This window comes from Syngnathus leptorhynchus, chromosome 4, assembly GCF_054491065.1.
Source record: "Syngnathus leptorhynchus isolate UIUO chromosome 4, UIUO_Slep, whole genome shotgun sequence".
Classification (NCBI taxonomy): Eukaryota; Metazoa; Chordata; class Actinopteri; order Syngnathiformes; family Syngnathidae; genus Syngnathus; species Syngnathus leptorhynchus.
Window position 1 is genome coordinate 16,694,329 of NC_141198.1, and position 25,517 is coordinate 16,719,845.

Here is a 25,517-nt window from a genome sequence, read left to right on the forward strand (position 1 = left end):
CGTCTTTTGTCTGTCTCGGGGAATCGGGACCATGTGATTGCATCGCAGCCACGAAACAGCTGGCTCCAATAAGAGCCTGCCCCCCGGTGCTGTTTACTCGTTCCATACGTATGTTACAACAGGAAATTTAACATCAGTCCACCATGACTTAATTTAATAGCGGCTTTTGCTTAAAAGCGCTGCTGTACCCAGATGGGACATTTGAGCTGCTTTTAATGGTTGATTAACTGTCGCTAATGACGCACTGTTGTTGAGTCTGGTGAAGCGAGCGCTGATTAGGAGTCAGAAAAAAAATTCGTCTAAATGGAAATGTGACATTAGTCTAATATTTCATTTATTTATGATAGCGATATTTGATAGCACTTTTTAGACCGATACTAGTTACTTGAACTGATACCAAGTACCGATACCACTAGTATTTTTTTTATAAATAAAATTTTCCCCCAAAAACTTCTAATTTAGTTCCTGCTCGTAAAATAGCCACAAGAGGGCGGCCGATTCAGGTATTGCTCGATACCGCGAAATAAGGCTGGTATCGGTACCGATACCTGGTATCAGTAGTCACCCATCCTGAATTCATGATGTCTCATTTCAAAATTTCTAACAGCATAATATGTACCTTAAAATAAATACTAATCTTTTCGGGGTGAAATTCTCCATGACACTATTTGATGAGATTGTCAAAGTAATTTGAAAACAAGCCGTAGAGCCGGCAGTCATATTTGGATGACGTGTTTCCCGAACGTCTGGAATGGTGATGAAGATATGTTTGCTCATTAGCACTCTTTTTGTATTGGGTGTGAAGCTGCACGCTAAAACCAACATTTGTTGGTCTGTTGGAGCCATCAGTCATCTGAGACTCAATTCTCACATTTCCTGCACTGGGCCTATATGAGTCAGGCTTGTAATTTCTATCCACTATGAAAGTGGTAGTCATAATGTTTCCTTCTAATAAATGGGAAAGCATAGGTCATTATTGTCAAGCGTTCACACCCCCGTGGAGCGGCGGGGAGACGGAAACTGCTGCCAAGTCAGAAGCATTGTTGCGCTGACATTTGCACGGAGGATCAAACCGCTGATGAGTAATCCATATTGAAAAGCCCGCCGTGCTGCCAAATGTCAAACGGCAGCGGGGGCTATTGTTAGCCGAGCCAATTCTCAAGTATCCATTCACAGTCGTCACAATGCCGCGTCACGTACTGTATGCGGCCATGCGGCTTGCACTCGACACAAATGGTTTTATTATGACTTCAATCCGGGATGGGCCTTATTTATATATATTCTTTTATTTATATATATATATTTAATTTCTTTCATTTTATATAACGGCTAATCAAATGTCCTTTTGATAACGTTAACGCTCGGCACCGTTTCAGATCGCATATGGTTTTCAATTCCACATCTGCACCAACCGAGGCCTTGCAGAGAACTCTTGTTAAGGATGCAGTCAAGTGAGGATAAAGAATATATGCCAATGGGTATATTGTCATGTTGCTTGTGTCGCTGCACCGTTTGTATGCCTGCTTACAGGGGAAGCCATGTTGACTTTTCAATACTGTAATCAGTTCTATACATCTAAAGACGGTGTTCTGATTATTATTGCGCTTGTGGAATTTGACCTATGCAGCAAAATTCACACATTTTCAGCCATCTTAGAAGGCGGCCATTTTGCCACTTGAAAATGACATCACAGTTCCTCAGGGTTGTTCACCAATGTGATGATTCTTGCCATCATAATGAAAATATATCCTCTTAAATGAATCTTGCATTGTCAGCACAATCCGTTGACTTACGGTTGTGTTGGCGTAAGCGAATGACACACCAATCATTTTTTGTTCTGTTTTGGCTTTTGTCCGTGCATGATGCTGGCTGCGCCTGTGCTGGTCTATAAATTGCCGGGGCATAGAAAAGCAGGATCTGTTATGTGGAGATCCCAAGGCAGTGCTACATCTCGCACATCTGGAAAGCCAAATTTCATACGGCGCCAAGCTTTTTTTCCACCCTCGCATTTTGTTCCTGTTTACTGATCCAAATCTCACAATAAAGGCTTCAAATGTAACCTTTTTTGTTCCTTCAAAGCGCCGCACGCGGTTAATTCTAATTACGCAGCGCTCGTAACTTGAACCGAATACTTTTGCAGGCTTCGTTGCATCTGCCGCACAGCGTACCGGATGACGACTGGAAATGGACCCGACAGAAGGTACGCTTTTCCCACCTGGCCTTCCTCAAACACACCAACTCCATTTCTAAATGTTGCCGTTCTATTTGTGTTACCTACCGACCGGGCCTCTGTTGACGTCCTCCGTCTCGGCCCTCTTTGGTGCTAATTTAAGTAGCGAGCCTGCGGGGAAACTTGTGAAGTTATCTTGGCGTGGGATTGCTTAAGAGGTCCAAAGAACCATATGTTCTTGTTGAGCTGGGGTAGTCAGACTGAATTCAAGATCTCAAGGTTAATTTCTTTCATCAAACCGTAGCTTGATGTATTTTTCACGCCAGTGACGGAACAAATACGATGCGGCACAGCAGCCTACGAGGTCTCGAAGGTGAAACTCTCTGGCAAATCTGTAAATTCCTTTACACACTGTAGGCCTTGTTTTGTTGGACCTGGAAAGCAAGCGAGCGGGATTTGTTTCCAGCTAGCTAAAGATTACACGAGTGGGCGGACAATGGGGGTCAGTGATCCTGATGTATTTATATGTAACAGAGACGGGGCGCTATCAAAGGAGAATGTGAATTACAGCTCAGCCCCGTCGCTTTGTCGGGCACAAATGGACCTGTTGAGATTCTCGTAGATCGACAGCCAAACCGGGCGGTAAACGTCAGGCCGCATTGCGCCCAAAGCAAAAAAAAAGTACTTTAAAAAAGCAGCTGCGTGGAGTTTTTAAATGAGAACAACTTGGACAGATGTTATCGTCAGGTGTGCCCGTTGTATTTATCCGTCATTCTCGGAGAACATCTTTATCAGCGAAGAAAGACCATCAGATCAAATCTAAGGAGGATTGATTTCAGCAGACTCGCCGTCGAGACGAGGCGATAATCACCGGCTTGACAAGCTTTGATGGCGAATCTTTCTCTCTCACAGTCGAGAGAACAATCAACTGAAAATACGTCGACATTTTTTTTTTTTGTATTATTCATCCCTAAATTTGCCTTTCACCTCTTCTCGTATCCTCCGCATGAGCTCAGAGCTGATGTTGTTCTCGGCGAGACTCAGATGCCTCACGGGAACGTGGCCCCTGCAAAGCAAAGCCTCCATGAGGTCGTTTCCTCCCACGTCCGTGACGCCGTTGCCATCCAGATCCACCATCCGCAGACTGCCGTTGGATTTCAACACATCGGCCAGCAGCCTGACCCCGGGGTCGCCGAGGTTATTCTCATCTAGAATGATGTGAGTCAGACACTCGTTTCCTTTGAGACTGTTGAAAAGTTCTTTCCACGCCGCCAGATCCGGCTCGCCGGTTTGAGCTAGACCTAAATACTGCAGGTGCGAGTGGTGCCTCATGTAGGATGCCAGAACCTTCAGCCCCACCCCGCTCAGGTTGTTTCCCCCAATGTCCAGTTCCACAAGTGAAAACAAGTTCTCGCCAGTGGTGAGGTTAGCGGCGGCGGCGGCTTTCGATGTTTGCTCCTGTAGCTCGGCTATGCCGCTCAGGAGGATCAGTGCGCCGTCATCACGTAGTTTGTTTCCAAACAAGCTAGAGAAGGGAAAGTTGTTGTTAGCAAGAAAATCGATTGAATCGACAACTATCTCAATATTCGATTAATCGTATTCATTGTATCACTTCAAGTTGTGAAAATCCTTTCAACAGTTAGTATTATTTGATTTCTATGTGTTAAGCTTTTTTTAAATTTTTCAAATAAACAACAATATAACATTTTAATGCAAAATAAATGTTATCCGATTAATTGATGGAATAATCGATTCTCAAAATAAGATTTAGGTTTCATAACTTGCCTATTTCCTCTTTTTATGTTTCCCCCGTCTTTTCAGGTGTTAGCACTTACTGTAAACCTTTGACCTGAGGTTTGACCTTCAGGACATCCAGCAGAATGCGAGCCCCGTACGGGCCAATGAGGTTGAGGTTAAGGTTGAGCAGAGCCACCTCGGACGAGCTGCTCTTCAGAGCGTCCGCCACAGTGAGCAGAAGCTCGTCCGTCAGGTCGGTGTTCCTGAGAACCAGCTGCTCCACCTCATCCGATGTGCTCAGCACTGTGATCATGGCTTCCAGCTATGGCAACAAACCAGGAGAAATTCACGGCAATATGTGAATGGTGTCATTTTTCAGAAGCCGGTTACTGAGCTGTTTCATATCTTCATAAGGTCTTGAGGGAATTAGAAGCCCACTCGAGCCATTTCACAATGCAGGTGGTAGTTCCCTGGAGGCCAAGTTATGGCATCTGACTTTCAATCAATTAACCGCAGGGTGAAAAACCATTATCTTGCATTTGGACATCTTTCAAATTCGTGAGAGGAATTTCTCATTAACTTTCCAGAAAACAAAAAAAAAACAGCACGTAAATCTATTTCCGAATGCATAAGAAACAATTTAATAGGCAAAAACTGTCAAAGGTTTTTTTTTTTCCCCCCTCCAACTGTAAATGCCGCATAGACTCTAGTTTCTGGTCATTCATATTAATATACTGCCCCCTATTGATGCAAGAAATATCAAATCCTTGTGACAGCATCAGTAGTCATATTACTTTCTTTGTCCTCCCCTGAGTAGGAAATTAGCAAACACACATTTAATTTCCATCCATAATAAATAACACATTTAATTTTATAAGCACACCTGTGCTTGTAAGTCTCCATTTTGAACCGGCTCTCCGTCATCCGCCTTCTCCTCTTCCCCCTCGCCCTCTTCATCTGCTTGTAAGATGGTGTCGCTCTCTTCGCTCTGCTCCAAATCTGAATTGGGCTCCACGAGGCCCGACGTCAGTCTCTTCTGGAGCCGTCGTCTCTGTAGCACTTTGCACAAACAATACAAACAATCGGTTATTGTTCGGGATGGTGCTAAAACTAGAAGGTGTCTCCAAACTCTTGTCTTTGATTGTTCCATATTGAACCTTCTCTCCCTATTATGTAAATCACGCCGGTGTCACGCTGCAGCTCTTTCCACTCGGCTGCAGTTTCCTCGCTCACTGTTTGCTTGGAACCAGTTGTGCTTGCTTGGGCTCTCCTCCAGTTCGCCGCTCATCTGCACACATTGTTCATAGAAGTCCGTCTGTCCATCCCCAGTTCTGCTTTTCCGATTTGACTCCCTCGCTTTCTCTCTTTTCTGCTTAGTCAGGACTTCCTCATCCTGTAAGCAGTCTTGGAAAACAAACCCAATGTTGATCTTTGGTGTCTTATCCCCACCATGACAATTAAATGCAAAAAAGCGTATCAAAGTTTCGTCGAGTCCGGTCTTACCGAGTATATCGTCCGTCTTGTTGATGTTTGGCTTGTGAGTGCCACGTGATCCTTGACGCTGCAGGTCCTGTCTGGCAGATGACGCTCGGCCCTCATTTTTGTGGGACAAGGTCGACCCTCGGGACCTCTCGCTTGTGGCCGTCTTGTCTTTGCTCATGCTCTGATTAGTTTGACCCTTACGTCTTCTCTTTTTGGAGGTCTCTTTATTGGCCGCGGGGTCCCCGCTGTCCGCGGATCCACCGGCCTTGTCCTTGACGTGTCTTCTATTCGCCCTTGCAGATTTATTCTCCTTTTTGGTCGAGGTAAACAAAGGCGATGATGGACATGACGCCGCTGTGGCAACATTAGAGTCTTGGCAGGAACATATAAAACAAAAATTAGGAACGGCGCTATATTTTGTTGTCGCTTTCGAGTATCAATGAATGATTGTGACAAAGAAAAAAAGAGCAGATGAAAAAGCTTTAGGAAGGAATGGGAGAAGTCGTTTATACCGGAGCATCGCACGAGAGGGAGAACTAAGCTCTCCTTTGTGCTATTGTTCAGTTGTTGGCGGGAGCTGGATTGGCTTCGAATACTTGTGCATCTGGGGGGAAAAAAAAAAAAATAATCGTGCCCCATTCTCAACTACTTCACAATGTATGATCTCGGTTGCTACGGTAACTTGTGTACGGAATTGCCACCTGTGACAAGGCATCCCACCGGCGAGCCAGGACAACCGGAAGCAGCTCTTCTTACCCTGCTGGAAACCGGGCGCGTAGCGATACTCGCAGCAGGAGCTGATTCGGGCCACCTTGATGCCGTTAACGTACAAGGAAGCGCTGAAGGGGAAGCCGCGGTGTCTTTGAGAAATGAAGTTGAACTGGTCTGGAAGTTGAAAATTAGTGTGGACTCAGGACGGTACCCTGAGGAACGCCGCTAGCAATTGATGACGGCAAATGGCTCGTTTGAACTTTAAATCGTTTGTGTCCATTCAGATCAACCTCGGTACCTCCTGGAGTCACCGAGCCCTTGAAGACGCAGATGTTCTCCCCGCCGTTGACTTGTTGAAGCACTTTAAGTTCATCTCCACTTGAACCCCGCCGGCCTTGTCCCAGATACGTCATGGTCACAGTGACGTTGGATTTCTTAGCCTCTCTCTGCGCACTGAGGTAGTTCTGAAAAACACGACGGAAGTTCCATAAGTGGAAGCTTCATTTTGTCTACCTGTTTGTTGCAGTGTCGTGTACGAGCTGACCGAAGAGAAGGATCCTCTTCTACTGTTGTTGAGATAAGGGCAGGACTGGCTGAGATTTCCTCGGAGCGAGGCCTTCCTGGTGACGGTCGGCAGGTAAACGTCATCTTTGCGAGAGAGCACCCTGAGATCGTCCAGCTACGGGTAGACAGAACAAATCGGGTTTTTGTCTGATGAGTCTTCTCATTGGTTCGTTTTGACGTCTAGAAAGATCAAACTTCAGCAAATACGTTCTTTGGCGGGGAGAACTCTCAGGATTCTTCAAAACGACTAACGCGATAAATCTTTTCAATCATGCTAAAATAGCGCACACGCTAATAAAGTGTGACAGCATTGTACATCTCCATCGAGGAGGAGTTTGCTTTTTTTTGCTCTGAGCAAACTAGTTTTGGCAACTCGGCCTGACTGAGCCTGGATGGGATGAACATGTCAAAATTAGTTTCGGGGTTGTTGTTTTCGGTGCTGACAATATGTGAAGAACTTACTGAAGTATTTCTAGCTCCTGTGCGGATTGAAAAAAGATCCTGCAGGAGCATTTGGCTGTTCCGCCTGATTTTTCTCAGTGATTCCTTCTGGTATGTCTCCATTACAGCAGGCCAACTGAAAAAAAGTGGACAGTTGATGAGTTGAAAAGGAGCTCAGGAGGAAAATGTTTCTCAGCAGTAACAGGCTGAAAGACTTTTGACAATAGCTACCATTTATGATGACATCATTCGGCATCAGTATCTGATGTGATGTGACTTCTTTGTCATAGCTCATATTTGAGAAACTGCCTCTCACTCACATAAGATTACAATCAGAAAAAGAAATACAGTCGAAGGAACAAGGTTAAAAGGATCTTTGAGTTCTTACAGTTTTGTTTTGACTCAGACATCAACTCAAGATGTCAAATTTCTTTTCTTATTACCTGAAATCAAACGCGACTTTGTCATTTAAAACTTTTTATGATCTATCATTCTTGTTAGATCACATTCAACATAATATTTGGAGCAAACTCATTAAAAGAAGGCACTGGAGCGAGATCTCCTACCTGTTGTCTTGTCAGCTTGTGAGGTGATACTGTCGCTTTGCCGCTTTTCCAACAAGTGACACCTGAGAAGCTGTCACATCCTCAGGTGATCAACCATGACCTTTAACCTTGCTTGTAAATAATTTGAAGGCTCACAGTATCTTGAAACACTGCACGGTGACTAAATAAATGAGATATTTTCTCCTTATGTATATATTTCAATTATTTGCAGCTTTCGTGTAGCAATAAAATAACCCAAATACAACTTGCAACTCTAAATTTTAGCACTAGAGGGTGCAAGAAGACCGAGCAGTTTTTCACACACAATAAAATCAAGTCATATTGATGTAAATGGTAAAACAGAGCTGGGATGGCTCTACTGCAGTATATTAAATATAGATGTATCCCAGAAATCAAAACAGAATTGGTACTTAAAAAATAGATAATAAATATAATAATAATGATAATAAAATATATAAATATAATAATAAATAATAATTAAATTAATGAAATAAATGGAACCACCAGTCACACATACGACCTTCCATTCGTTTCATGATGAAATACATTTATTTCCCAAAATATTAGAAACATGATAGTTGTGCTGGAAAGTGGCAGTTGTGCAAATTAGCGATGCTTATCGCGCATTGGTTTTTCACACTTAAGTTATTCATTACTGGCACGCACACATTTACGCTCAGACAGTCATGAAAAAAAACTATCAGGCGTCATATTTCATTATCGTCACATTAGCAATCATTTGACTGACAGATGATCTCAACTAATGTTTAAAAACCAAAGGTCATAGTAAATCTAATAACAATTACAAGTAAGCATTTTGAAGAAAAATAGCAACTCGTAAAAATTAACAAGCACAATATTAATTCAAACTAACTGAATTCAAAACAATCGAAACCATAACAAAATCAAAAAAATAACTGATGAAAAATCCCAGCCTGACTGCCACTCAAATCTATTTTTCTTCCACACACAGTCTGAGTGGATAATAAGCGACATTTTGTCATCAAGAGCACAAAAGCGTTTCTTTGTCAGAAAAAAAAAAAAACTATTCTCTGCTATGTGTCGTTCTGTTTTCTGCTCTTTATCAAAGCGTTTCAAATTTAACTTCCACTCTCTCCTAGTCCAAAAATGACTTCATGACAAGTTAGGGTTGAAGATCACTTAACGTTGGCGCCTTGCTTTTATTGTTATTAAATCCTATTGGGGACAGCTGCAGGAAGTTTAGCGTTTCAGGGGCTGGCCGGTCTCGGCCTACGCGTGACTTCCAAAAACCGTAAAAAGTCATCATGACCATCACATGACCACCTACTGTCTGTAAGGCGCATTATGTAACACTGACATTCTTGAGATAGACAAGAAGAAAGATTTTACGAACATCTCATACATTAACACCCGTATAAAAAGACCCGCCATTTTAAGAATGGCAGGTCTTCATTTTTGCTACATGGCACTTCTAGTCCGACCTTTACTGTTTAATGGATGGCTGCCATTTACGTCACAGTCGGGCATAAAAAAAATTGTCACTGACAGTTGCATTGACATTTACCCGACAAAGTTTCACCTTCTTGAATACAATCTGTTGAATTCGCCGCTGTGACCTCATCCATTTCAGAAATTGTCACAACAACAAAGCAGCTAGCTAGAAACGGTTAGCTAGCATTTTGCGGAGTACAAATGAGTACGATTTTGGAGCATTTATGTCGGTTAGACGGTTGTCGGCTCGATCGAGAGATAACGTCATCTACCGCGATGACATGGTGAGACAGTTGCCGGGATAAAAACAGAGCATCCACCTGTTCATGTAAAATATCTATCAGCTACTTCACACCAGCTCCTGCCTGCGCATGATCAACAGCTTGCCTTGCCCTCCATGTGTGCTCGTAATTTATACTGCCACTTCAAAAAAAAAAAGAGCCAAAATCACCTGATGTAAAATAACTACTTTTATTTTATTTTTATTTCTTCAGTAAACCTCTTGACCTTACGAAAATTCGGCCTGTCACAGTGGAATGCCTCCAGGTGCATAAAAGTCACCCAGTTCATAAAATGAAAGCTTCCAGCCAAAGTGTTTTCGTGTTGATTCTTGGAGGGCAAATTTGGATCATCTCACCGGGCCACCGGGGAAATCTCGGCCACTTGTCGTTGGATAATGAGAAGAATCCATCTTCTTGGTGCATTCGGGCTGGGGATTGTTTGCTTCTTTTCCATACACCGGCTGCTTCTGTATCATACGGAAGGGTTGACTTAAAGCTAGCCACTTATTTAAATGCGATGAGTCAGGAAATGCATCATTGTCGAACTTAAATGTCAGAGACCAAGGCGATGACAGACGTTAAACAAATTCGGACATCAGACTAAATAAAAAGCTGAGAACGCTTTCAACAAAGATGGTATTCCAGCAGAATGCGTCAATAAAACTCCAAGGGGAAGGAAGGTCACTTTGCACAATTTAGAAACACACATTATAAGATTTTTTTTTTTTTTTGACGCCTACTCTGTGACTCAGTTGTCAGCGCCGTCATTCAACCACGGACTGATGGTGCGATGCATCTCGAAAAACTCGCCGAATTTAGCTTGATTTATTAGACATCACAGAGCCTTCGGATGCATGTGTCAAGATTCTTATCAAGCGGGGAGGTTTATTTGCTGGAAACTGAAAGACCTTGGAAGGGCGTGTTCCTCACAAGTAACCGATGCAGTCGAAAGCATGTCGAGAATTCCGACAGTGCGACAGTTGACAAATAAAGTGTTCGGGAGGAGTCTTGGGTTTCAAACTGCACAGATGGGGGGTGGAGGGGGGGTGGGGGGTCAGTTACATCACTAAGGAGGGTGGGCAGTGTTTCTAGGGAGAGTAAGCTTGCTCCTTCAAAAGTGTTGACCCTGGCACTTTTGAAGGCAGATTACAGAAGGCCTTGCTGGAGGTAGAAACGCAGAGCAACGGAATAAGGAGAGAAGAAAAAATGGGAGTATACAATGAACAAGGGTAAGGGGCTTGACTTTGTGCAGGATTGTGATTAGTTGCCATCAAAAAACTCAATGGTTTGGAAATTATTTGTTATCCATGTACTGTAGCAACTCATCTTTTTTTAAGGCAAACTTCAGGAGATATAGAAACAAATCAATGAATAAATATGATCATTGTTTTTCTGTGGACCGCAACAACCCGTTGAATTAAATGGTTGGCAAAATATGGTCGCTTACAAAAAACGAATTGGATTTTTAATCTTCTGGAATTTTCATTTTGAGCCTCTTTTTAACTATTTAATATTCAAAACAAGTCCCTCAACAATATTAATTTGAATAAAAATCAATAAAAATCATCAATCTTTTTATGGTGATTTTCTCTTTGCAGGTCATCCATTGAAGAGCCCCAAAATCAGCACATGGTATCCAAAGATGGCAAAGGCGGCGCTGTCCTCCAAGATGTCGGCACTGACATGATATTTATGGGTCAGTGTCTGCTCGTTTGGTGGGACATCTTACGTAGGATAAGATTAAATCCACATTGAACAGCCGTAGACGTATCGGAGGATGTTCAGCGGGTGTTAATGTCGTCGTGATGGCGCCAGCTGGTTCGTCTCCTTCCAGGGAGACATTCTGCTTCATCCTGATGAGGCGCCCCGGTGACACATTCTGTCAGGCCAATCGCTCACAGACCTTAATAAAAACCAAAAGATAGTTTATTTCAGGGAACACTCATATCTCTAACTTGGTTATTCTGCTCTTAGCATTTTTTTATAAAAGTGCTTTCCGCTGAGGTCACCATGGGTTCGGAAGTGTACTCACATTTGTTACTTAAGTAGAAGTACAGATTAAACATATACATTTTTAAATAAATTTGAAAAGAAATAAATACATTTGAAAATAAATACACTTCAAATATATGGTTTGAATAAATACATTTAGAAATAAATAAATACATTTTAAAATGAATACACTTAAAATATATTGTTAGAAAGAAAGAAAGAAAGAAAGAAAGAAAGAAAGAAAGAAAGAAAGAAAGAAAGAAAGAAAGAAAGAAAGAAAGAAAGAAAGAAAGAAAGAAAGAAAGAAAGAAAGAAAGAAAGAGCCAAAACCTAAATATCAAATGAGCTCTTTGCCGTTTTGTTTCCACAGTGGGCGGCTGGACCAAGGACGATCCATCGTGTCTGGTGGAGCAGTTCCGTCCTGAATTTAACGAGTGGAGGACGGCGGCTCGCATGGTCAAGCAGAGGGGCGAGGTGGCCGTGGGCACCTTGGACAATAAGATGTACACAGTAGGTGGGGAAGACCACCTCCGATCTTACAGTAACGTAGAGAGGTGAGCTGCTAAACATGTCACTGAACAGCAGAGGTCAGCATTAAGGCAGAATTTATTTGTGGCCTTGGACAACATGAGTCATGTGGGACTTTTTTTTTTTTTTACAAGGACACACACACATGTAGACTCTATGCCTGGCTCCAAACACTCTCAAATAGCTCAAAGCAATTGGCTGCTCTCCAGTTCTCACAGAGAGCCACTTCTTGACAAAATGAGCCATAATGATGAGACCCAGTTGGGGGAAACATCCACTCCAGCCTACCATCGTCACCGTTACTTGAAAGTAGGCATTCCCTGAAGGCTGGCTCGAGTGCTTTTGTGGGATTGCATGCATCCCTTTCAACCAAACACCAATTTAATTGAGGAAGATGCTTAAGTGTGCAACAATGCCAACTAACTGTGGGCCTAAATGTAAATGACTTGCCAGTCACTCTCATGCTGATAATAAATGAGGCATTGGGTTGGATCCCAGAGCTACAAGTGACTAGAAATAGTACTCAGTGAGCCAAGAATGTCAAACTGAAATAAATATTTTCAGCCATGCATGGTCAAGTAAATTTATCATGTCATGTAACGGAGATGTTTATGACTAAATGTTTTGCATTCTATGTCGTGCTATTTATGAAGTCATTTTTTTTCCATAATGTCACTTTGGCTTGCTCAACACATCATCATTTCTTTGTTTGCCATTCAAAGCAGCCAAAGCGAACATGACAAGCATGTGTCAATTCTTTCCTTAGCCACCATTGACTGTGTGCCAAAAATTCTGCCTAGCAACAAGTGTCTGCACATCAAATATCATTTTTCATATTTGTTTGTTGCTACATTTTGGTTTGAAGACTAATTAAAACAGAGCTGTCTATTTTACCTCAACACTTGACCCCCCCCCCCCCTCGGTAGGTACGACCCAGACACAGACAGCTGGAGTGCGGATGTAGCACCCTTGAGCAGCCCCCGCAGTGGAGTGTGCGTGGTGGCCATGGACGGATACTTGTACGCCATTGGAGGACACGACGGCATTGCAGCCGTAAATACCGTGGAGAGGTACTGCGGCAACATCTCGATACCAATCTTCAATACACGAGTGTGGTGCTGAACGCTACCGGAACATCTTTTTCATTTAAGGGGTGCAGTTGTTGACAGAATGTTCTTTCAAAAGCATCTTATGTAACAGAGTTGAAGACAATAATAAAAAATAAAAAAAGCTCGTATTGTGAGTAGGTGTTAAATAGGTGTTCTTCTTTGGTTGCTGCAGGTATGATCCACAGATGAACGCATGGAGCAAGCAAGCGCCCATGCTGACAAGACGCACCAGAGCTGTGGCTGCCGTGCTGGGTGATCACTTGTATGTCATTGGAGGCAATGATGGAGTACTGGCACTCAATTCAGGTATTGTTCAAAGAAATTACTTCTTCAAAAAATGTTGCCAAAGATTTGTTGTGTTTCCAAAGACGTGGAAATGTGGAAAATAATACCCAAAATCATATTTCTGGGTGAGGGGGAAGTGCCCCGGTGGTCCCCCCCTTCTACCTCCGCCAGTGTGTAATTACCTGTAATGAGCAAAATGCAAAGAATCCCAAAAAATGACAACTTATAGTACAAATTTGGCAGACAAAGAATGTTTTTCGCTGACTCTGCTTATTCTCAGCTTTTTTTTTTAATTAACCAATGCACATTTGTTTTGAGTATCTCTTTATTAGCGTCATAAAAGCAGATGCTATTTTGCAGTATTGGCTGGAGCTTAGGAGCAAAAATAATAATAAAAAAACAACAACAACCCAATTGTACCTGGCATAAAGTTAGATCATTTAGAAGTTGACCAACCAATCATTTTGAATGACACAACCTTGAGCACACCGCACTTATTTGGCTTTTTTATGTTTTTGTTGGAAAAAAAAATCCCGCTCTCATGGGCATCTTTTTACAATTGTATGACTGCTAATGAGATTATAAAATACTTAAAAAAAAAAAAAAAAGACCCCTGCTGTTATTTCCTATGGGAAAATTGCTTCATATTAAAAACTAAAAAAAATAAAATAAATTCCCAGAACATATGTTTAACGTCACAGTTTCCACAACAGGGGAATGCACACAATTTTTTTCGACCAACGACAAAACCCCAAAATATGAATTTGGACTTTAATTGTGCAATTTAATACTTGACGTCTGCTTACTTTGACGTCAAGCAGACGTCACACACACTCACGTAGTCTTTCTCACACACATACACACACACACACACACACACACACACACACACACACACACACACACACACACTGGCCTTATCAAAGCAAAACAACAGTTATGTCACGCTGCCACCCATTTTGACTATTTCCGTCTATGAGAAGCGCATGCCCGTGAAATTCCCACAACCTAGTTCGGTCAAGTTCAAGGTTTGCATTTTTCTCTTCAATACACGACAATCATTTGGGCGAATTTAAAAATAAAGATATAGCCGGGCTTATGGGGACATTTGCGTAACTGTACTAAGAGTGAATTTTCTACAGTGGAGAAATACAGCCTCGAAGACGGCACCTGGTCCATATGTGGCCATATGTCGACCCCCAGAGAAAATGCGGGCTGCGCCGTGTACCTGGGACACATCTACGTGGCCGGGGGCAGAGACGACCTGGGCTTGTGTTTGTGCTCGGCGGAGCGTCTCGATCCGGACACCAGCAGGTGGACTCCTGTCAAACGCATGAGAAGCAAGAGAGACAATGTAAGTGGATGCGCTCGGGCCTTTGGAAATGTCCACAGTGACGGGTGACATTGTGAATGTTTTCAGGTGTCTCTCGTGGTGTTCAAGAGTGCTTTGCTGGCAGCGGGAGGCTCCGACGGCGTTGCAGATTTGAAAACCATCGAAGTTTACAATAGCGAAAGCAACACTTGGAGGTAAGAGGAGAGTCGGTGCGGTCCTCCCGGTTTAATTTCAGTGCTGTTGTTGAGTCGGTTTTATAATGAGCAATATTACCCGCTAATTCCATGCTTGGCTCTATTTGTTTAATGTGTTTTTTATTGCTTTCACGAGGAGGGGGGGTAGGTATTATAAAAAATGGTAAAAATGAAAAGATTGGGTTGTTTCACATGAATAAACCAAAAGGTTGATAGCACGGGTTGTAAATGAAAACCTAATGAAAGAAAATTAGGCAGCTGAAACGTGATTTTTAATAATGACATTTATTTTTAGAAGAAGAAATATAAGAAATATTTTGTATCTGTTAATGTTTGAAAATACATTTTAAAAATTAGATAATTGAAAATCATGGAAAATCTGACTCCACAGATAATTTGGGGCATAATCTGATTTTTTTTTTCAGGAATTTTTTTATTCAGCATTTCCATTCAGCCCCTGTAGGGAACATACATTGAATCTATATCAGAATATTTTTGATGAATTTGTCAATATTTTCTTATTTATCTAAACTAGCTTGCTCTCCCAGTGGTATTGCATCATAATAAGATTCCAAAAATGTTGTGTATTACAAGCTATAACAGACGAGCTAGTGCCGCCACAGGTGAGTCGTGACAGATACACAAAAAAAAGTTCCCAGTTTATCAAACGCTCCCACTTCAACGCAACTAACTCCGGCGCTACTTCCGATGACATTCAAATCAAAACCGGCCTCGCGTCGAGACGGCGCGACTTTATGATTCATGCGAAGCTCCTACATAAGCCTCGAGGCTTCCTCCTGCATCCGTCTGACCGTTTTCCCTTTCACTTGTCTGTTTTTAGACACTTTGGAAGTATGAAGAGCAAGCATCCAGGAGGCAGAGCGGCCGTGCTTTACTGAGCCCCCGACAATGGCGGGACAAAGATAGGCTAATGGATGCCAGTGCCGGCCGGGCTTGAGGACATGCTGTGATAAGCTTCAATCCTTTGCAGCATAATGACTGAATAATTGAACAGTTTGCTCAGAAATGAGTTGCATTAGTAGAAAACAAGTCCACGCATTGAATGGAAGCATATGATAGGCTACAACGTTACATCATTGCTATTTTTATGTCCTCTTCTTTCATAGAAAAATGGATCTTTTAGAGGTGGTCTATACATGCATGGACAATAAGAGGGGGGTGACTAAGTGTTGTGCGGATTATGTAAAGTGCGGCGGAAGCTCTCGGGTATTTTCAAGCCAGGGAATAATGGAAGAGAGTGATGTTTACAAAGATGTTAACGACAGACAGATGAAAAAAAGACACCCAAAAAAAAAGAGCACGGACGGGGTGCTTTGTTTACAGTGTACTAGCTTCCTAACGATGAAAGCTGATACAATTCAAGAAGGGATTACGATTCGATTCGATTCGACGGTACGGCTCAGTTGGAGATGGTATAAGTTTCTTGTCATTTTACGTACATATGAATGAACTTGTCAGCACTCTCAAAGATTCATCTTGTCAATAAAAGACAATTTGATAGGTAATATAGCTCAACATAATTTGGAGTTTTTTCAATTTTTGAATTGAAACAATTCTAAATTCAAACACAAAGTGGGACGATTGGATTGCTCAAGTCCAACCCCTACTCCTCATTAGGGTCTCTGTATAAAATATGTACCTAAAAAGTTAAATATGAATGAACTGTATTGAAGCAGTGATGTATTTTTTTGCTCACCACTAGAGGGAGCCCTCGCACGACACTTTGAGAATCAGCCTTTACTAGTCCCACAGCGATGTTCTTGACAAAATAAACAAAGTAAATGATAGTCGTAGCATCAAAACATTTTTAAAAAATCTTGCATGCTGTTCGCTAACCTCACTGAACCTCAGTTCAGCGAGCGTCAAAGGGTTTAGAAATCTTTAGAATTTTCATTATGGCTCGCAATCTTCATTCAAGTTTGATGAGTAGGAGTTTACCTGTAAATGTGAGTGATGAATGATGTTTTCATGTATTAATTATAGAATATTTATAAACCTTGACGATGACAGCCGGACAGAATCGATTCTTCATATTTTTATTATGTCCTATGAGGAAACAAATTCCTGATGCAGATTGTCTTCCACTATGACTATATTTCAGTGGAAGCAAAGACTGGAATAAAAACGTGTTTGGAAAGTGAGATGAAATTTTGAGAAGCTGTAAGAGAATATTATAAAAGTGAAATATATCACTACACTAGAAATAAAATCGTGTTTCTTCCAAGTACACTGCAATGTGTGTGTTTTTCCATCAGTGCTTCTGTGTTCTTCACAATCTTCCTTGTGCAAACATCAAGCCGAGGCTCACACCAATCACGTTTCGTTCAAATCTGGAGGAAATCAAGCGCCGGAGTGAGGCGAGCTAGTGAGTGAGATGCGCCAGCAACACGGCACACCATAAGTGGCTTGGCTGTGTGGGCTTTCAGAACGATGACGCTCCGAGGGCTTTTGCCCCCCTGGAGGATAATGGGCTGAAACGCGGTGAGGCTGCCTGAGCACAAGGAATACGCACACGGAGCCGCAAACAGCTTTCCCGGAGACGTCGGCCATCCAGCCCCGCTCCCCGTCAGAGCGTGCAGAATGAATGTTTTCTTCAACTTGAGAGGGTCCATTGTGAGACAGATGGTGGAGGACAGAGCAGCTCCAGGTATGTATTCAATTTGCTCTCTGTGTATATTAGAAGTTCTTAAGATGGAGTCGAGTCAATAGCATCATCAGGTGTCTTTCAGATGTAGTTTTTTCCCCTCCAGTCTTATGTCAATGAAGTCAATAACAACGTCATAGACTAAATATTTACAATTAGAAATGAGACCGTCTCCTCGGTTTCTGTCCATAAACTGGGGATTTTCTGTCTGTTTTGACAGCATTGGCCTTGACATTACACGTTATTATTAAATGACTCAATCTTCCGCTCAGGAGGTGCATGAAAGCTTCAAGAGGAAATTGCAACATTTTGGCAAGAAGTATAAATTGTAGATCAAGTGATGTTTAAAGCCATGGCAAAAAAAATAAATAAGCCTCCCTGTTTTACCCACCAAAAGTTGGGATTTTCCATTGAACAGTGAGCATACAAAACTATGAGCTTAGTGACAGGGTGGACATTTTTAGCTAGTATAAGCAATTCACAATTTTTCAATTGCTTTAGGTTACATGAATAATAAATACATTTATTAAACACTTGGTAGACCTTCACTTAGCAAAAAGAGTAGGTTAGCGAGTCGTGTACTATTAAAATGACAGTGACATGATGATATATGTAAGTGTAAATTTATATTTGGCACTATGCACTGATTTCAACCTTCATTGACAACCAAATGCTTGTCACTGAAAACATCAGAGGGTTTCCTAAAGAGGCAGCTAGCACACAATGACAGGGTGGACAGCAACGCTTATGCAAAATCTTCAATTTGATCATGAAAATTGATTATCCATACTCCAAATGACTTTTTGGGTGGACAAAACAGCCAAATCATGTTTAATTCACAGGGTAGTTTGCAGAGCAGTGTGCAGGCATTTTCTGCGACATTTTCGTGACGACTGAAGGATTCTGAGGAGAACATTAAAAGGCACATATTTCTGATAATGAGTCCAATATATGTTATGTCACAAAAAAAAAAAAAAAAACATCTCCCTGCTTGATCGGTAGATGGCGTGACGCCCGTAGGTGCTTCCAGGTTTAGGCATGAGCGCCTTCCTTCCTCCCTCCCCGTCCTCTTCCTCATCTGTTTGGTGTCCTCCAGAGGAAAAGATGCTGATGCTGACAACAGCAGATTCTCGCCAGCCAACGTGTGCGTTTTAGCTAGTCGACATGACCCGCCGCTTAATGCGGTAGCTTGCTAAGAGAGGGGGAGAAAAAAAAAGCGACGCAGGGTTATGTTAGTTCGTCAAGTCGCTAACAAAGTTGTTGCTAAGGGACACGCAAATCACTCCGCATTGGCGTGAAGATGGGTTGGGCATGCCGGCGGATTGATTTTTAAATTGGCCGGCAGGTGTGTTGTAAATCTTTTTTTTCGAATAGCGCGTCAACCAATCAGAGCTGAAGACGGACTACTTTTCTGGGCAGCTGTCACAAGCCACCTTGGAAGAAACATCTAGCGAAGCAGGCAGCTAGCTTGAGTGTGACGTGCTGCGTTCACGTTACGCAAACTCTGTTGGACCTTCTTGACCTCCCGAGTGTCTGTATGTTCCGGACCACGTTTCGTGGAAGAAAATGAGTCGGCTTTGTTACGGACGCGGTGGTGGGGCAGACCCGCTGTCACGGAAGCAACGCCGGAGAGCAAGTTTACGCTGATGGGACCGCGATTAGGAACGGGGACGCAGGCAGGTAGATGGCGCAAAACAAGGCCACCGTCCACGTGCCAAACAAATGCTTTGTCGTTGTGATGCAAAGTTGACTAGGAGAATATTTGATATTTCCAGGTGTAGTCATTTATTTCGATACATTTTGTAACTTTGTGACAAGTTCTCTTAAAATTATGATAGAAAATACATCATTGTGGTAATCGTTCCGAGTTCGGGTTTTCCAAACTTGGCTTAGGGTCCTAAATGGGTCCCACAGCATTTCTTGTTGGGTCGTAAGTGTCACATTTTGATTTTCAAAAAGTAACTTTTGTTAGTTTCCTGATGACTTGATTTTTGAAAGGATTCAAATTAAATTGCAAGTTACTTGATTAGTGACTTAACTTTTGCCAGAGCTTTTCATTTAGTCATTGAACAGTTGTATTTCTTTGCATGTCTTGTTTTATTTCAAGAAGCGAATCGGGCACAATAAGCCTTTATTATTGCCGCAGTGGGCTGGGCGGTGCAGTTGTGGTTAGCATCCAGTTGAGTCAGTAGCTCATCCATGATACAATGAGGCAAGCGCTATAGAAAATGCATGCATAGATGGATTAAATTATCTTTGTTTATGAGTGTTGAAATAGTCTGCAAAGCAGAATTTGCCTCCATTGCGTCCATTTTCCCCCTTTGCTCCATCTGTCTTTATGACCCGACTCTGCACTCAGCAACGATTCCATTAAACCAGTTGTGACTCACCCATTATATCCGTTGAAAACATAAAGGTCACTGCTCGGTTCACCGGCATGCTTGCAGGGCTTCATCTTGTAATTGTGTGCCCCCCCCCACCCTGAAGGAAGCATGCAACCGGGGCCTTTCCATTCCTGATGTCCACCCACCCCTCTTCACATTAAGCCCACTCGAAGCCGCCCACGCCACGCTGTGGCCACCACTCACAACGCAAAGTCGTTACGTACTACCCAAACTGCTGTTCCCACTGTCGAGTCTTTCTGAGACGAATCCAAACAGGGTTCCCAGACGCATCCATCACAAGACTGGGCATGCGGAGCCATTTGTAAAATAAGATCAACAAGGATGAGACAGACGAGGCATGAATTGATTGCATTACAGCATCTGTGATTTATTCCTCAAAAGAAATCCTCTTGTGTCTCTTTCTCACTCTGGGTTCGTCATTCCGAAATGTTCCACAAGAGGCAGCCATGAGCCCTCCACGCCGATCATCGAGTTCCCATGGCGAGAGGTAAGAAAACCAAGTGTCATTTATTTGAATATATTTTCAATGTGTTCAAGAAATAGGAAATGCATCACATGAGCATACTGATGGTGTCACTTTTTGATTTTTTTCCCAGCAGGCCCTCAACTGAGACCTTGCAGAGGAACAACAGCAGCAACTCTGGTGTCATTCTGGACATTTCTACTCTCAAGATGGCTGAAGTGGATACCGAAGTGCCCCCCCTTCCGCCTCGCTACCGCTTCAGGGACCTCCTGCTGGGCGACCAGACCTTTCAAAACGAGGACAGGTAGCGTAAAAGCGCTTCGAAGCGTCGCTGTTTTTTTAAAGCCCCTTGTGTGTGTCGCTACGTACATTTTCCATCCCCTGGCTTGGAAATGGCCCGAGCTCGAGTAGCCTGCGCTCTTGGGAGTCCCTTAAGAGTTGAATTATTGCTATAGTTTGAGATAAGGGCCACCAGATGCTGAAGGAGGCCCGGGAGGGCCCAAAAAACCCCCCAGCATCTGATGAGCTCTCCATGGTGCTGAAATAAAGCTCCTTGGCTCAGTGCAAAGCAAATGGAGCGTACGCTTTCTATTGCTTTTTCCAACTGCATTAAAACAAAAGCCACTGTGGGGTTAATTATCATAACTTAAAAAAAAAAAACTTTTTAAGATAATTTATTAATCTTAAAAAAATTCTTTTTTTTTTTTTATTTTGTCAAAGCAGCAGGCTCGCATCATTGCACCTTTCTATAGCAACCGAGTTGTTTCGTAATTTACCCGCTGCATTCAACAGTCATCACATTGTCTACGTTATCTTTGCCACTTCAGGCGTCCGGTTGCTTGTGGATGCAGCAATATCTCAGCAATGAATCAATAACATTGTTTGAACGGCTGCGGCGCATCGCAATTAGCTCATTGATCCAACGTGTGTGCCAACGACAAGATTATTCCCGCCGCTCCCGTTGGGGACAGTCGACGAGTCTCGTGTGACATGACTGTAAATACGATGTTCTGCCTTGTCGCCTCCGTTAGCCGTTTTGGCTCGACGCGGCTTTGTCATTTCCGGTTTTCCAGTCTCCCCCCGTCGTGCGCTGTTGTCACTGAGATTTACATCAAGGGGAAAATATTTTGTCTACGCGTAAGCGTTTCGACTAGCATTCCGATGTTTTGCTTTCTGCAAGGACATGCTTGTATGCTTCGTTTTTTTCCCGAGATGTATTGGACTGAAAAGCTTTTTTATTATTCATGAATCTGCCTTTTTATTTATTTGTTATTCACATTGCTGGCATAAAAGAGCTTAGAAACCATCATACAAACACATCACAAGTCAATTTGAATCCTTTTGTGTGCGTGTGTGTGTGTGTGTGTGTGTGTGTGTGTGTGTGTGTGCCAACATAGCAGTTATTGCATTTCCGATACAAATAACATCTTTAACCCAACGCAAACTCTCTCCTTTGCACATGTCTATGAAATGAAGACGCCAGAGTAGCGGCGCACGATGCTGTTGACGGTGCGGTCGCGTAATTGCGAGTAGAAGCAAAATGATGTGACTGAGCTTCGGGGACCGGCCATTAGTTGCTCTGCCGTATCCTCACGCTTTGGTGATCTTGATTATTTCCTACGCTCAAGTCTCATCAAGTGAAAAGCTTGGAAACAAATTAGCCCCTGGAGGGACACCCCCCCCCCTCCTTCCTGGCTGTCTCGATAGCCTTTGGCGCCTGCTTGCTTCTGTTTGTCATGCTGTCACATTCAACCGCTGTAGTCTGAAGTCTTGAAGCGATAAAGACAATTTACTTGACAACATTTCATGGCTAAGTAGGGTCCAGCTAAAAGGAACTTTTATTTACAGTCCAGCTTGTTATATATTAAGTAGAAAGTAATGTTGTGAAAATGTTCAAGTCAGCTGTTTGGGAGGTACACATAAAGCAGCCTGTTGGTGTAGCGGTTAGCATGGTTAGCATTGCTTAATCCTATTACTCTCCTCTTTCGCTAATGTTCTGAAAACATGCATATATGTTCGGTTCATTGAGATTGTATTTCACTTTTCTTTTTTTTTTTTTTTTTTAGAACATTAAAATGTAAAGCTTGACTTTTTTCCAGTTAGAAGCAGAACTCATTCCCATTTAATTCCTCTGATAAGCTGTAAAAATCGGTGGCCATTTTGTGCCCCTTTTTCCCAGTGTCTTAATTACTGCACGTTATCATCATATTGATTTTTTTTATTTTTATTTTTTCAAATATTCTCAGATTATTAGTATGAGGTATGTAAAAAGAAAAGTTTCTGCTCTTTTAAAAAGTAAAAGTTGACTTGTCACAGATGTCTATAGCACAGTCATCGGCTTGATGCCCGACGCACCCACGAATCACAGCTTTTCAACAGTCACCTAATCAAAGGCAACGGGAGGGGGGGCTTTCTCGTGATGAGTGTGGGGGCTTAATGAAATAGGTGCTAAAATAGCAGCCAGGAGATAAACTGTGGGGCCAGAAATTGGACCATCTTGTAAATACCTATCAAGTGGAGTTCCAGAATTACAGTGTGGCGCTGCAAATGAGCATAATTGGGCCTTGTTTCAAGTTAGCATATCCTCGTTGAATCCACTTTTGCAAAGTGCTGCAGAGATTGAGGGTGTGTTAACTTGTGTGTGTGTTTGGGGGGGGGGGTTGTCCTCCCTCCCCTCCCCTTCACAGATGTTATTATCGCCAGACTCAAACTAGTGCTTGAGGACTTTAATGATTGCGACAGTGTGAGCTGGGAAGTGATTTTGGTGGTTTGTCGTTTGTGTGTGTGTGTGTGTGTGTGTGTGTGTGTATACCTATGTGTCACTCTGATTATACCTTGGAGAGCGTGTGGGTTTGTTTCTCAGCGTGTCAGCCAGTGGAAGTGGGGGGGTGGGCTCGTCTCAGCCAGTGTCAGAAATAGAAGCGAGCCTCTTATACATTCAGCGAGGCAAAAAAAGGAAAAAACCCCACACAACGAACTGCAGGTATAAAATTGGTTCCATCCATCTTTTCCTGTCCGTGTATAATCTAGCCGGGTGTTTTTCTCTGTTTGAACGAGACGGCGTACAGAAGGGAGTTGACAGAATAAGCGCTGTTAATTGGCCACTAAATCCAGAACGTCCAGAATGGCTGACCCGGCAGTGAAACATTTGCGAGCTGCCGTGTCCTTTTCATGTATAGTGCGAATCTTAAATTCCTTCAAATGTCAAAACCATTAAACGGTATCATCCATGGATAATCCACTAGCATTCTGGCGGCTAACAGTCAATGCTAATATTGCTACTCACGTCTTCTGTAAGACTCAAGAGCATGACCTCAGTTAAAGTTGGTTTCTTTTAAGCGTGGCTGGTAATTTAACATACTTCTTGTTGGACTTCACACAGACGGGCCCCAGTCCAAAAAAAAAAAAAAAAAAGTCGCAAGTGTCTGCTGGAAAGCTGCCATTTTTATTCCTGATCTCTGCCAAGGTAACTCCCAACTTTGGCTGCTCTTCTGTACTATTTTAAATTCCACTTTTTGAGTCTGTAAAAATTCTACTTCACAGGACAAGTAAATCCCCTCTGACAGAAATTTAATCAAAAATTGCAGCACTCAGATTGATATACTAGTGCTTCTCACCAATAACTTAAAAAAAATATATACTAGCCACCATCATGACCCCAAAAGTAGAACCACTGTAACATTATGCACCCGTTAAAAATTAATATTGCACTTTTATAGAGGAAAATAAAAAGACTATTTATGCAAAGCACTTTTCGAGTCCACTATAAAAAAGCAATATGGATATAATTGATTTAGTTACTGAGGAAACAGTTTGAGGGTTTGAATAATCTAATCAGATATCTCATCTTTGGTATCTTTTCCCCTGACAGAGAGTGCGGGGGGGGGGGTCCTCAATTTCCTCTTCACTCAATAAGATATCATTTTGCTTGGATTACACATTGATAAAAGATCTAACCTCTCCTAAATGGCAACAGGAACACTGTACTCCACTTAGTTTGTTTTTGGCCACACCCACAGAAAACTGTGCGGGTGAGTATGCGAGACTAGTCGAGTGCTTTTGCCTTTTCAGCACGTTACCTTCAAATATATCAAATGCGCTTAGAAACAAATCAGTGAACACGTACAATGTGAAACCTTGACAGAGAAGAGCAATAGAAATAATGCTTCTCGTTTTTCCTTGCTTATGACACGCGCATCCTTTGAGCATTGGTATTGTTTCACCTGAGCAAGTGTGAGAATCTGATAAATGACCTGACAAACAACAAGGAAAAAAGAAAACAGGAAATGGAGGCCAATATTATGCTAGATAAATAACTGGAGGCTTCTTTAGAATGGAAATGCGCATTTTCTAATCTCCCCCCAAAATCATCTTCTGACATCTTTGACAGACTGCTTGTTTTTCTCAGGGACACACGCAGTTTGCACTTTGGTACCGAGTGGGTGGGCGACACTCGGGGGGGGGGCACTCGACTTGAGCGAGGCCACAATGTGCTCTCGGTTTGATGATTCTTGTTGTGGCAAAGTGCGAGCGGCCGACGTTGTCATTCTCTCTTTGTACGTGTAATCGCCAAATTTTGGATTATGGACAGAAAAATGAGGCATCAATCCCGTTATTAGTCAACGTGCCGCAGCTCGTATAAACTCAGACAGTGTAAAAACCTTCAGCACTTAGATTGCTGGAAATTATCCGAAACATTATAATGACTAAGCAGGCAAGACTCAAACAGGGCGGACAATTAAAGATAAACTGCAGAGAGGACGATTAGATGAATGCGAAAAGAAAAATCGTTTTGAGCTTTTACGGCTTTGCTCGGAGATCCCCTCCTGTGTTTATTCTTCGGCATCCGTGCCTCGTCTCTCTTGCCTAATTAGCATCGTTCAGGGGTGTCGGCCCCGTTAATTTTGAAAAGCAGCCGTGTCGGCGGCCATTTTGAGTGAGACGTCGTTCCGTTTTGGAAGGTTGATTTAAAATCTGCACGTCATTAATGATTTATCCTTTTGTGTCGAAAAAGTAATCAGGACAGCGGCGACCTTTAGTCTATAAATCCGCTTTAGTTTGCTACACATGAATGCATTTTTGTTGAGGGGGAAAAAAAATAAATCTGCAGAACACTAA

General features: G+C 42.5%; 3 protein-coding genes across 14 annotated transcripts in view; 2 read left to right on the top strand and 1 right to left on the bottom strand.

Annotated features, from left to right (window-relative positions):
- LOC147058530 (uncharacterized) overlaps window positions 1-17,098 on the top strand; it is a 52,291-nt gene extending 35,193 nt beyond the window's left edge. For 6 of the 10 annotated variants that reach the window (XM_085910974.1, XM_085910978.1, XM_085910973.1 and 3 more), the window contains 9 exons: window positions 2,141-2,200; window positions 3,187-3,388; window positions 11,024-11,121; window positions 11,788-11,971; window positions 12,872-13,015; window positions 13,227-13,360; window positions 14,482-14,693; window positions 14,760-14,866; window positions 15,708-17,098. In XM_085910974.1, coding sequence (XP_085767100.1) covers window positions 2,185-2,200; window positions 3,187-3,388; window positions 11,024-11,121; window positions 11,788-11,971; window positions 12,872-13,015; window positions 13,227-13,360; window positions 14,482-14,693; window positions 14,760-14,866; window positions 15,708-15,765 — 1,155 coding nt within the window. In that variant the 5' untranslated portion in view covers window positions 2,141-2,184 and the 3' untranslated portion in view covers window positions 15,766-17,098. Of the gene's footprint in view, window positions 1-2,140; window positions 2,201-3,186; window positions 3,389-6,384; window positions 6,559-6,626; window positions 6,738-7,606; window positions 7,757-10,471; window positions 10,655-11,023; window positions 11,122-11,787; window positions 11,972-12,871; window positions 13,016-13,226; window positions 13,361-14,481; window positions 14,694-14,759; window positions 14,867-15,707 lie in introns of those variants that run through there. The other 4 variants (XM_085910983.1, XM_085910982.1, XM_085910981.1 and 1 more) reach the window with 4 other exon arrangements.
- LOC147058531 (uncharacterized) lies at window positions 4,704-7,733 on the bottom strand. The gene is made up of 9 exons (XM_085910972.1): window positions 7,672-7,733; window positions 7,127-7,241; window positions 6,645-6,779; window positions 6,399-6,564; window positions 6,091-6,274; window positions 5,902-5,993; window positions 5,411-5,761; window positions 5,141-5,311; window positions 4,704-4,966 (listed from the first exon to the last, which is right to left on the bottom strand). Exons 2-9 carry the CDS (start codon window positions 7,226-7,228, stop codon window positions 4,779-4,781), a joined length of 1,389 nt encoding a protein of 462 aa, XP_085767098.1. The 5' UTR covers window positions 7,229-7,241; window positions 7,672-7,733; the 3' UTR covers window positions 4,704-4,778.
- A 255-nt stretch (window positions 17,099-17,353) lies between the features above and the next one.
- Window positions 17,354-25,517, top strand: part of kcnt1b (potassium sodium-activated channel subfamily T member 1b) — a 32,970-nt gene continuing 24,806 nt past the window's right edge. For 2 of the 3 annotated variants that reach the window (XM_085909635.1, XM_085909637.1), the window contains exons 1-3: window positions 17,354-17,534; window positions 20,375-20,423; window positions 20,533-20,703. In XM_085909635.1, coding sequence (XP_085765761.1) covers window positions 17,468-17,534; window positions 20,375-20,423; window positions 20,533-20,703 — 287 coding nt within the window. In that variant the 5' untranslated portion in view covers window positions 17,354-17,467. The remainder of the gene's footprint in view (window positions 17,535-20,374; window positions 20,424-20,532; window positions 20,704-25,517) is intronic. The other variant, XM_085909636.1, reaches the window with a different exon arrangement.

Bases quoted from the DNA above. Each gene is read 5' to 3' on its own strand.
- LOC147058531 (XM_085910972.1), bottom strand. From the start codon at position 7,228: ATGGAGACATACCAGAAGGAATCACTGAGAAAAATCAGGCGGAACAGC. The intron at 6,275-6,398 runs GTACCGAGGTTG...TTCAACTTCCAG, and splicing joins GGGCTCGGTGACTCCAGGAG to ACCAGTTCAACTTCATTTCT. The intron at 5,312-5,410 runs GTAAGACCGGAC...TTGTTTTCCAAG, and splicing joins CAAGACGGACGATATACTCG to ACTGCTTACAGGATGAGGAA.